This window comes from Giraffa tippelskirchi, chromosome 1, assembly GCF_054371585.1.
Source record: "Giraffa tippelskirchi isolate mGirTip1 chromosome 1, T2T-mGirTip1v1.2.pri, whole genome shotgun sequence".
Taxonomy (NCBI): domain Eukaryota; kingdom Metazoa; phylum Chordata; class Mammalia; order Artiodactyla; family Giraffidae; genus Giraffa; species Giraffa tippelskirchi.
The window spans coordinates 107,948,706-107,961,089 of record NC_137275.1 but is presented as its reverse complement, the minus strand read 5'-3'; the positions used below and the strand labels follow the sequence as shown (position 1 = coordinate 107,961,089).

The window sequence follows — 12,384 nt, the reverse complement described above, 5'->3', positions numbered from 1 at the left end:
AATGTGACATTTTAAGTAGGCACGTTTTTGCTCACGTCCGAGGAAACTGCCGTGTCTAGGACTTTAATTTTGAGGACGCTAACTTTATTTTTGAGTTGAAACTTAGGATTTAGTCCAACTTTTTTACGCGTACGTGTATCGGAATGTTCCATGATAATGACTTACCTTTTCTACTCTGCAATGCCCGGTGTAGGCCATGGTCCAGAACACGGACGTGGAGGTGCGAATCACTACCCTTGAGAGATGCTACCTTGCCGCCCAGCGCGAAGCCACCTCTGTGCACGACGACCTCAATGATAAACTTGAAAATGAAATCGCAGATAAGGATTCTATGCATCGACAGGTAACGGCTTTTACTGAACTGTGTCTGACTTTTATAGTGGTGAATTCCTGAGGAAGGAAGGTAAACACCTTTTCATGTGACTCCCACGTTGTAAGGCACCTGCCCCCTCACACTGTGGTCCTGAAATGGTTTTGGAACAAAGCGTTGATAGATCGCTTTATGTCTTCCCATTTTCCTTTTTCTGGCTACGAGTTTCCTTTTAAGGCATGCTTTTTTTTCTTAAAAGAACCAATTTTGATAACTTGTGGCCTACTGTGAGGCCCAGCACAGTACTAATTAGCACCGTTTTGATTGAAATCATCCTGCGAGTAAATGGATACACATACCCATCATTTTATAGTGAGAAGAATTCTCATTGGAAGTTTAAGTACCTTTGTATTTTCGCCTCATTTATGGCATGTAATTTTTCATACATGTCTGTGTTTTGAGCTGCCATGTTCAGTGAGCAGCTAGTTTGGGCCAGACATCGTCAGAACTAGGACTCCAGCAGTGAATTAAAAACCGTGTGCGTTCTTTATCCACTGCCATGTAACAAATCACTGCAAAGCTTAGTGACTTCCCAGTGAGCAGGTCACAGTCCAGTTTCTGTGCTTTGCAGCAGGTGGGCCTGGTTCAGGGCCTCCTGAGGACGCAAACATGGGAAGGCCCCCCAGGGCTGGATGGCAGGCTTTCAGACTCACCTGGCTGGTGGGGACAGGCCCAGGTCCCTGCCGTGTGGACCTCTTCATGGCCTGGCTTTCCTCAGAACACCCTCTGAGAGCGAGAGCGCGGGATGTAGCCCGGGGCCTTTCGCGCCCCGGTCTCGGAAGCCGCACACCTTCAGTTCTGTTTGCGAGAGTGAGCTGCGAAGTCCTGCCTCGCTCAGGGGCTGAGCAGGAGTTGCCCCCTCTGCCTCTTGAAGGGAGGAGGATGGAAGAATTTGTGGACCCGTTTTTAAACCCACGCAGCCTGTCGGACAGTAATGAGCAGGGGAAGGAGACCAGAGTGCCCGAGTTGTCTAAGAGGAGGGGGGACGATCGTGTGTGAACAGGGTGGCCAGCGAGGTGACACCAGGAGGGTGACCTGGAACAGAGACCCGGAGGCCGGAAGAGAAGTAGCCACTCGGAGATAGATCAAGGGTCGTGTCAACAAGCGGAGATAAGGGAGAGAGAGGGCCGCATCAGGGAGGACCCCGGGCTCAGGCCTGAGCAGCTCGAGGCCAGAGCCTGTTTCCTGAGCTGAGGAGGGCTGTCAGGGCAGGGAGCTAAGAGACGGGCCTCAGCCCTGTTGAGGTGGATGAGCCCATGGGGTGTCCAGGGGACCTGTGAGGTCAGCAGCTGAGTGTTCCGGCCTGGATCCAGGAGAGGCCTCACTCAGCTCAAGGTGGACTTGGGTCGTGGGCATACAGATGGTGTTTAAAGGCACAGACAAGGTAAAGTCACCAGGCAGGTGCCCGTGGAGAGATAGGGGGTGCAAGGGTAGAGCTGTGGGGTGCCTCGCATTCCAAGGTTGAGAAGGGGCGCAAGGGACTGACTAGTAACCCCAGGGAGGGCGGGGCCTGGTGCCCAGGGAGAGACATGCTTGGGGTGGGGGGAGGGCAAGGAGAGGAGGGGGCTTGGTAACATGGGTTCCTCAGAGCTCCCTGGGAGCTGCCCTGCGAGCGGGGCACACCGCCTGCTTGCAGAGAGCTGGAGACTGGGCGGGGAGGGGGACAGTAGAGGCCTCTCCCAGGGAGCTCTCAGAGACCCTCAGTGGGCGCTGCAGGGAGCCCTGGAGGAGGAATCTGCTGGTTCCCTTTGTGCGATTTTAAGGTGAGAGAAGGGAGAGGACGTGCTGGCTGAGCTGATGGGGGTGAAGCCATATGCAGCTGGTTCGCTGGAGAGGAGCAGGAATGATGGCAGGTGGTCCTGGAGCCAGTGCAGGGGGTGGCCCAGCCCTGGGGAGGGGTCGTGACGAAGACAGGGGCGAGGGCGCTGGCCACGGGGGACAGGGAGCCAGCAAGCCAGCACCTCGAGGCTGCCCCTCGGCTGCTTTGAGGTCACGTCTGGGAAAGAAGGCAGGACCTGGGTGAGAGTGGGCCGGGGGGAGATGTGCCAGAGAGAAGGGTGTGAGGTGTGAGAGCTGGAGGGCGGCTCGGAGCCCAGCAGGCCCTCTCCCGCACGTCTCTGGTGACAGAGCCGCCTTGCGGTGTGAGGGGCCGTCCCCCAGAACAGCCCGCGGGCCTGCGCCCCGGGAGGAGCCCCGCGGGGGGCTGGCCCTCCCAGCCCTGCTGGCCCTGCTTGCGCCTGTCTGTGCGTGTTCAGACCAGCCTGGAAAACGGAGGGCTGGGGACCTGCGAGGATGGCGCTCCTCGGTGAGTAACACAAGTGGTGACCGCTGAGGTGGACCCAGAGGCTGCGGAGCTGAAGGATTTCTTTTTCTTATTTTCCTTCAGCCTGGCTGATGGAGGCACAGATGTATTGTTGTAATTTTCGGACTTTGTCTCTGACTCCATCGGCCCACCCTTGTGAATAACCTCATAGGATTGCCTCCCATCCACGCTAAGACCTGAATGTCACCAGGCCATCTAGGAAGTGGATTCTCCTCCTGCCTGTTTCTTCAGTACTGCTCGCTTAAGAGATGGCAGTGTCTCATAAGCATGGCCCGTTTATCCACAGTTGGGGCTTCCATGTAAACTTGTGTTCAGTTCCTGATAGACTTGAGCTGCCCTGAATGTCGCTGACGAGACGTGGTCCTCTCGTGCCCAGGTGCAGACCCTGAAGGAAAAGGACTGGGAGCGCGCGCAGCAAGCCAGCGTGCCGGCCAACGTGGCCCAGGCGTTCGAGAGTGACGCAGACTTGTCTGACGGCGGGGGCGACAGGGCCACCCTCTTCAGCTCGGCCGCTCTGCTGTCGCCCAGCGGGCAGGGCGATGCCGAGACTCTGACTGTGATGCTTCAGGAGCAGCTGGACACCATCAACGAAGAGATCCGGTGGGTGAGCCCGAGCCGAGCTCCCCAGAAACTCGGCTTCTCTGAGGAGCTGTCTTCTCCTTAGAGAAGGCTGAGTGTTCCATAGTAAGGAAACTGACTTCAAGTCTGCTTCAAGAATTTTCAGTTCTGAGATTGCCCTTGATTATAGAGCTCAGTCAGCCAGGGCTGTGGGGGGCGTTGTGGGGTGTCCCCCCACCAGCTCTGAGCCCCAAGGTGGGTGAGGTGCCGTGACAGTGTCCCCTGCGGCCCGTGCACCCTCCAGCACTGAAGGTTCGCCCTCGTGTGTCCCTCGGAGCCTCCCACATTCTGGTGAAAAGCCACCTGAAACAGAAAAGCTGGGGTTTTGGGGTGGCAAATTCCCCCTCAGATCTGCATTTTCCTTTTGAACTTAATACAGTGTGAAGATTGGCTTGTTGTACGACAGTGGTCCAAGGACATGTGTTTGAGTTCTTCTCAACTCATCAGTGTCTGTGAGATGTTTTCTGTAGACACCGTCTGGGCTGTTATAACAGTTTACAAACGGGATAGAATCCAAAGGCCCGCCTCATGGCGAGCAGGGGCCTTGGGTCTGGGTGCGGCCAGGTGGCTGGGGGCCCCGAGGCCAGCCTGGTGCCGCACCCGCACAGCTCTGCCTCCTGTCCCTTGTCCACGTTCAGAGTGGCCACAGGCCGGTGACCCTGCACAGGACCTGGCAGAGCTGCTGCTCAGACTGTTCTTGTCACGTCAGCCCAGGCCGAGGTGCCCGTTCCTGTCAGCCGAGTGCGGGGGGCCCGGGGGAAAGGCAGGGGTGAAGGGCACAACCAGCAAACGCAGGTGGTGCCGCCTGCACGTTTGACGCTGAGACAGACTGCTTTGTGGGCCGTGTTTGAGCACAGACAGCTCAGAAAGATTGTCTTTCCCCCTCCCCCAGGAAATACGGAACGGTTACATATTAATATGTTTATTTTTACAGCATGTTGTCAGGTAAAAGTGATTTTTCCTTAGGTAACATGTTGACTTGAGGTAAATGGTAAATTCTTTCCATCAACTTGTTATCAACAGTGAAAAACTTTCAGGGTGTATAAGGAGAAGTGAAACTGGAGAGGTGACGACCTGCGAGAATCTTGTATTTTATTTTGAAAATCATGTTATATGCATAATCGAATATTTAAACTGCTATATAACATCATCCGCGAGACATTAGGGGAGAAGAGCAGTAACTGTGAATTCTAGGTTAATGCAGCACATTGACATGAGTCCAGAAACTCACACAAAGCTGGTGGAGAACTTCATCAAGTGATGCATTTGTACATAGACAACCTAAAAAATAAAAAAATCAATTCAGCACTTCATCTGGTCTAGAGACTTGTGTTTAGAAACTCCAGCTTGTTCGTGGCTCACTGTTTTGATTGTACAGAGTTCCTGATTCCCAGCGGAATAGACTTGAGGCACTGCCGTGCATCTCTGCCCTGAGAGCAGGGAAGGTAAAGGTTGTCAACTTCAGGTTATCTCCTCACAGGGAGAGAGGCGCCACCCAGGCCCCGTCAGAATGTTAGAGTAAACCAGTCAAATCAAACGAGAATGATCAGGGGCCACTTTGTAAGACTCAAGGATAAGTTATTCTAAGTTTGAGAATATTGAAAAGAGGGAAAGTTGAACCTTTTTGCTGAGATGTTAATTGAGCAACTGTTCCTGGAATATGCTAATCGTGACACAGAATGCAAGCCCACATTTGTTGTCCAGACACGTTCCTCTGCTGACAAAGGCAGGTGACGGGTTTTATTCTATTTTAGGTTGATCGAAGAAGAGAAGGAGAACACGGAGCAGCGGGCCGAGGATACTGAGAGCAGGGTGGGCAAGGGGAGCTTAGGCAACCTTCGTTGTTGTAAATCCTCGAGCTCCCTCAACCTGTGTCCCGCCTCCTCGCTCGCCAGCTCCTGCCCGCCCAGCAGTGGGCGCGCCAAGCCCCCAAGGAGGCGGCACAGCTCGGCGCGGAAAGTAGACCAGCGGGACATCAAGACTCTGGTATGTGTCTGCCTCCTCCCTGCCACGTCCCTCCCCCAGCACACTGGCTTTCTTTTTTGTTTGTTTGTTTTTTGTTTTTTCTGTTTTTACCCAGAAGAAACTCAGGTACATTTGCTACGCTTAGAGGTCTAAGATTTTTAAAAACTGCCTAGTCTTTAATCATTCCATACTCGCACAGCAACAAATTAGTCTTGATATTTGGACCACCGGCTTAGCACGTCATCATGAACTCAGCCAGGGCCTGCCTCTGTAACGTTGGGCCCGGCCTGTGCTGGACACAGCAGGTGCAGGGAAGTTGCTGTTGTCACCGAGTAGACAGCCTTGTGAAAGTAACCATAGGCAGCTCTCCTGGCGTGTGAGACCCACGCAGCACATTTTTCATTGGGGATACCTGGCTGCAGGCTGCAGGCCATGCGGTGGGAACAAAACCAAGAATCTAAACTGGTCTGCTTGCTGCTGGACCTGGCTGCACGCTCAGGCCAGCTCTGGGTGTGAAACCAGGTTAAAAGCCTGGTGCCCCAGGGCCCCAGGGAAGAAGTTGGGCTTCCTCACTCTTCTGAGTCTAAAAATGGGATGACGACCTAGGGCTTTTGGTGACAGAGTGTGCAGCTCTGAAGCGCATGTTCCTGCTTTCTTCCATGTTTAGCTTAGGTTTCCTGAGCGCATTGCTGTTTACCCTGTGAAATCATGTCTACAACACTCTGCTTTGTAACTGCACTTGTATTATCACTTTTTTTGTTACCACCCATTTCATGTTAGCTGCATTGTTAGTCAGCATATAATTAAATTAACTGTGAATCATTTTAGCAGCATGTGAAGTGATAACTGGTCTATTTTGTGGTCTTTTGACACATTGGTTTTATAATATGCATCACTGGCCAATTAGTTGATAGTGTGTATTCTTTGACGATTTCTCTGTGGTTTCATGCTTGATTTCTTTCCGAGTATTTGTAAAAGAACAGTTCTGTATATTTTTTCTTGTTGCTGGAGTTCTCTGACGGTGTGTCTGCTTTCATCGTTGGTTTTGATTTCCTGTCTCATCCTGTTGTCTGCTTCGTTGTCATCAATCCAGACCCCAGCTTCCCACAACCGCACCCCCCCGAGGCTGTAGTTTACCCATCCATCTCCCCTCCCCCGTCCTCCCACTTGCTCTGGTCATAGCAGTCTGGGGTCCACAGCGTGTGTCCCCTTAGTCGGGTTTCTGCTTTGTCTTCATGTCTCATTAAATGGTGTTTTTCCCCCATAGCACTAAGTTTGAATTATTGTTATCACTGTGCAGTTACAAGCATAATGTAGATGGATGATACACTACAGAACCTGTGTAATTCATAACTGAGATTATGCTTACCTGAAGAAATGATCCTCTTATGTGTAGAATTAATGGACTTTTGACACAACATCCTTTCTGTGTTGGTGCTTGTATTTGAGACTGTAAATCTCATCAGCTTTTGCATGCTTAATGTCTCTACGAGACTCTTTTACAAAGTATCTTCTATGGTTCATAAAATGTGAAGACTCCACCTGCTGTTACGCTAGCTTTCATTCTTACATATTTTCATAGGGTACCTGCTTTAATGAATTTATTTTCAGAAGTTTGGAATCAAATTCTAGGTAACGATTTTACATTAATGTCCAACAGGTGGTTAGATCTGTTCAGTGTTAAAATAGGTATTACGGCAACTTCCTCGTCAGTTAAATTACTATTTTAAAGTATAACATGTTTTTTTTATTAAGAGAAACTAACTTATAGAGAGGTTTGGCTGAGAACAGACAACTGTTAAGGCCCTTTGTTGTACACAGTGCTGTGCTTTAACAAATCATGATGTTGTAATAGAATTGTATCTTCCTGAGGAATAATGTATAGTGTTTCTCTAGTAAATCTTGAATAGCTTATTTAACTAATGTGGTCCAACAAATTGTTCTGTTTCCAGTTACATGTTCTCTAAATCTACATCTCACTTATATGTTTGCCGTCATTTTTGCTTTACTGTCTTTGCCTATATTGATTCTTGAATTTTTAGCTTCAAAGTCGCAATAAATCTGGTTTCTCTTCATTTCTTTGCATGCATCTATCAGTCTAGTGAGTTAAGGAAGCATCGTCGAAAGGTAAACTATTTAGTAATTTAGCATGCCTTTGTTTCTCTGTGAAGTATTAGAGTCCTTATCGTGTTAGTGAATGAACACTATGTGGTTACGTACTGGTGGATGATTGACATTTTAATAGAAGTAATGAAACTCGCCCACCACTTAAAATATGCTGATGATGCAATCAATCCATCCTAAAGGAGATCAATCCTGGGTGTTCATTGGAAGGACTGATTTTGAAGCTGAAACTCCAGTACTTTGGCCACCTCACGCGAAGAGTTGACTCATTGGAAAAGACCCTAATGCTGGGTAGGATTGGGGGCAGGAGGAGAAGGGGACAATAGAGGATGAGATGGCTGGATGGCATCACTGACTCGATGGACATGGGTTTGGGTGGACTCCGGGAGTTAGTGATGGACAGGGAGGCCTGGCGTGCTACAATTCATGGGGTCGCAAAGAGTCAGACACGACTGAGCGACTGAACGGAACGGAACTGAACTGAACTGAACTGAACTGATGGTTCTGTTGGAAATAGGTCATTGGTTGGGACAATTGTAACAGTTTGCCTTTCTCCCACTTGTTTGCCTTCTAATCATCTCATGCTTATTTATAATAGACATAGTAGTATTTATTATTTTTAAAATTTTCTTTACTTATTTTTTTGGCCATACTGCACAGCTAATGGGATGTTAGTTCCCCAACCAGGGATCAGACCGGTGTGAAAGTGAAAGTGCCAAGTCCTCACCTCTGGACCACCATGGAATTTCCACGTAGTGTTTTCTTAAAAGAAATGACTGAATCAGAGCCATAGATATTAGATTTGGGGGAAGCCAATTTAATGACGGTGGGTAGCAGTGTGCAGGAGACTCTGTGTGCCAGGCACCGTGTCCAGTGCTTTCTGAGCCCGTCATCTAATCCCGCAGACACCCAGGTGAGGTCCAGGCTGCTGTTATCCCCATTCAGCAGATATGGACACTGAGGCTTAGAGAGGCCGGGCACCGTGCCCAGGCTCGCATACCCAGCGGTGCGGTGCAGACTGGTCTGATCAGAGCCTGGACACTTAACCGTGGTGCCGTCCATCCCGCTTTCCTCCAGAGGCCCTCCTGTCCATCACAGCAACCCTGATGGAGGGAGCCTCAGGAGGGAGCTCGCTGCCTCTCCCCTCGGGTCACTTGGATGAGCCCCTGTTGTTGGAGTCCAGTGGCCCGAGGGCTGGCCTTCCTTGTCCCTCTCCTGCTCCCAGCCCGCTGATGGAGCACTCCTGGGGCCTTCCCACAGGACTTGGGCAGCCGCGCTCCGGTTCAGGCAGCTCAGTGCCCAGGAACCCTTCTGCCGGGCACAGCAGAGTAGCTCCGTCACCCTGAGGTTGGTGACCTGGGTGTGCCGCTTGCCCGCTTTGTGGCCTGCTTTGCCCTCCTGTTAAATGAGGACACGGTACTGCCCATCCGACTCACGTGGGCACCCGTGGGGCGGGCTCCCATCCTGGCGGAGGGTGCCAGGCTGGGGACCCAGAGGCCTTTCTCAGGACAAGGCCCGGGGGAAGGGCCTGGCCGTGGTCCCTGACTTTGAGGCAGGTGTTTGTCTGCATTCAGTCCTAGTCAGCCCAGGTGTGTCACTTCCCTGCTCTGTTCTTTGTTGTTTTCTGATTTTTATAAATGCTTCTTTTAACTTGAATTTGAGATTGATCCCTCTTCAGTTCCATGTGGATAATTTCTAGCTTTTGTAGCCTTCTGTTGTCTGAGGGTGGTTGTTAGAGATCAGGGGAGAGTGCACAGTTTATCCAGCTGCTGTTAAACGAGTTCAGCTGTATTTTGCAGTAAGTCACTTTGTTGTCACCAAGCTCCTGTGGAGCTGCAGTGGATCAGTATTCTTTACAGAATCCCATTACAAAGCCACAGGTTAGTTGGTTAAAACGACGCACTCATTGTTTATAAAAATACTTTCCATGCATGCTTCCTAAAACCTCCCCTGGCTGAACCACACGCCCACATGTATAAGTGAGACCTGTCTGGACCCTGAAGGGGTTTATCTGTTCCCCACACTGTTGCCACCACTGTTTCCTGTCCTCAGACCCAGGACCAGCGGAAAAGCTGGGCGTCCAGGAGAGATCTTTTTTTTTTTTTTTAATTAGCTTATTTTTTAATTGAAGGATAATTGCTTTACAGAATTTTGTTCTTGTCTGTCAAATCGCAGGAAAAATCAGGCATAGGTACACATATATCCCCTCCCTTTTGAACCTCCCTCCCATCTCCCTCCCCTCGAGATTGATAGAAGAGTATCTCTTAGTGAAGACTTCAGTTGAGTTCAGTCGCTCAGTCGTGTCCGAATCTTTGCAACCCCATGAATCGCAGCACGCCAGGCCTCCCTGTCCGTCACCAGCTCCCGGAGTCCACCCAAACCCATGTCCATCGAGTCAGTGATGCCATCCAGCCATCTCATCCTCTGTCGTCCCCTTCTCCTCCTGCCCTCAATCCTTCCCAGCATTAGGGTCTTTTCCAATGAGTCAGCTCTTCGCATGAGGTGGCCAAAGTGTTGGAGTTTCAGCTTCAACATCAGTCCTTCCAATGAACACCCAGGATTGATCCCCTTTAGGATGGACTGTTCGGATCTCCTTGCACTCCAAGGGACTCTCAAGAGTCTTCTCCCACACCACAGTTCAAAGGCATCAGTTCTGTGGCGCTCAGCTTTCTTCACCGTCCGACTCTCACATCCATACACGACCACTGGAAAAACCATAGCCTTGACTAGACGGACTTTTGTTGGCAAAGTAGTGTCTCTGCTTTTAAATATGCCATCTAAGTTGGCCAAAACCTTCCTTCCAAGGCGTAAGCGTCTTTCAGTTTCGTGGCTGCAGTCACCATCAGCAGTGATTTTGGAGCCCCCAAACATAAAGTCTGACACTGTTTCCACAGTTTCCCCATCTATTTCCCATGAGGTGATGGGACCTGATGCCATGATCTTAGTTTTCTGAACGTTGAGCTTTAAGCCAACTTTTTCACTCTCCTCTTTCACTTTCATCAAGAGGCTCTTTAGTTCTTTTCCACTTTCTGCCGTAAGGGTGGTGTCATCTGCATATCTGAGGTTATTGATGTTTCTCCCGGCAGTCTCGATTCCAGCTTGTGTTTCTTCCAGCCCAGCGTCTCTCATGATGTACCCTGCGTCTAAGTTAAATAAGCAGGGTGACAAGGACACACAGCCTTGACGTCCTCCTTTTCCTATTTGGAACCAGTCTGTTGTTCCATGTCCAGTTCTAACTGTTGCTTCCTGACCTGCGTACAGGTTTCCCAAGAGACAGGTCAGATGGTCTGGTATTCCCATCTCTCTCAGAATTTTCCACAGTTGATTGTGATCCACACAGTCAAAGGCTTTGTTTGGCATAGTCCATAAAGCAGAAATCGATGTTTTTCGGGAACTCTCTTGCTTTTTCGATGATCCAGCAGATATTGGCAATTTGATCTCTGGTTCCTCTGCCTTTTCTAAAATCAGCTTGAACATCTGGAAGTTCACGGTTCACCTATCGCTGAAGCCTGGCTTAGAGAATTTTAAGCATTACTTTACTAGCACGTGAGATGAGTGCCATTGTGCGGTAGTTTGAGCATTCTTTGGCATTGCCTTTCTTTGGGATTGGGATGAAAACTGACCATTTCCAGTCCTGTGGCCACCGCTGAGTTTTCCATATTTGCTGGCATATTGAATATAGCACTTTCACAGCATCATCTTTCAGGATTTGAGATAGCTCAGCTGGAATTCCATCAGCTCCACTAGCTTTGTTCGTAGTGATGCTTCCTAAAGTCCGGTGGACTTCACGTTTAGCAGATGATTCTTAAAGAGCAGAATAACTGGGGAAAGCTACTAACGGACGGGGTGCTTGATGTAAATCCCGAGCAAGTAAACATGCCAAGCACCAATGGAAAGGCAAGTCCTCGGTCTCGCTCTCTGTCTGGTTCTCGCCTTACCATCCAGTCTGTGCGGGGCTGTTGGGACCTGTCAGCAATGCACCATGTAGATCTGAGTGGCCGTGAGGGTCGTGTGAGCTCCCAGAGTGCAGAAGAAAGTTTTGACCTCACCGATTGCCCGGAAATGCTGTGTTCCCTCCCTCCCAAAACAAGGCTGTCTGTCTAAGGCTTCCTTTCCCCCTTAGAGATCCTCCGACGGCTCCCCAAGCCACGAGGAAGACCTGGCTAAGGTGATCGAGCTCCAGGAGGTCATCGAGAGGCAGTCAGGGGAGCAGAGCCAGTCGAAGGAGTGCCTGGCAAACCTCTCTGCCTACGTGAGAGAGCCGGAGGAGGACCCGGACACGGCCAGGAAGGAGCTCCTCGCGTCCGAGGAAGCGAACAGACAACCACAGCGGGATGTCCGCGAAGTGAGTGACAGCGGACGTGTCTGTTGTCCTGAGGTGGAATGTGGGTCCCTTGTTCTCCGGCTGATCTGAGCTTTGGGATGGCTGCGTGAGTAGGAGCACAGAGCGCTGGCGAGACCGCGACTGGCGGCCTCCCCGCCTCTGCGTCGAGATCTCTGGGGTAGAAGAGGCCTGGTCCAGGCGGTCCATTGGCAGTGGAGCAACACGAGGGCATCCCTAGCGCTGTGCTCACCCTGGGTGTGGACTCCTCATTTCTACAAGTTCTAGGGTGCCCAGTGTGTTCCTCTTTGAAAAATTCATTCATCCATTCATTCATTTATTGGAGTCTAGTTGCTTTCCTTTTTCTTGGAGAAGGCAATGGTACCCCACTCCAGTACTCTTGCCTGGAAAATCCCATGGATGGAGGAGCCTGGTAGGCTACAGTCCATGGGGTCGCTAAGAGTCGGACACAACTGAGCGACTTCACTTTCACTTTTCCCTTTGATACACTGGAGAAGGAAATGGCAACCCACTCCAGTATTCTTGCCTGGAGAATCCCAGGGACAGGGGAGCCTGGTGGGCTACCGTCTGTGGGGTCGCACAGAGTCGGACACGACCGAAGCGACTTAGCAGTTAGCAGTTGCTTTACACTGCTGTGTCAAT

General features: G+C 50.6%; 1 protein-coding gene and 1 long non-coding RNA gene across 2 annotated transcripts in view; one reads left to right on the top strand and one right to left on the bottom strand.

Moving 5' to 3' along the window:
- The window catches only part of LOC145505804 (uncharacterized), a 119,490-nt gene that overhangs the window by 58,734 nt on the left and 48,372 nt on the right, over positions 1 to 12,384 (top strand). Inside the window, exons 20-23 of the mRNA XM_081488713.1 lie at positions 194 to 343; positions 3,070 to 3,293; positions 5,066 to 5,297; positions 11,524 to 11,745. Of these exons, the coding sequence (XP_081344839.1) occupies positions 194 to 343; positions 3,070 to 3,293; positions 5,066 to 5,297; positions 11,524 to 11,745 (828 nt within the window). The remainder of the gene's footprint in view (positions 1 to 193; positions 344 to 3,069; positions 3,294 to 5,065; positions 5,298 to 11,523; positions 11,746 to 12,384) is intronic.
- On the bottom strand, positions 4,501 to 11,522 carry LOC145506945 (uncharacterized). Its single transcript, XR_014054461.1, has 2 exons — positions 9,955 to 11,522; positions 4,501 to 7,576 (listed from the first exon to the last, which is right to left on the bottom strand). It is a non-coding gene; the product is annotated as an uncharacterized LOC145506945 (long non-coding RNA).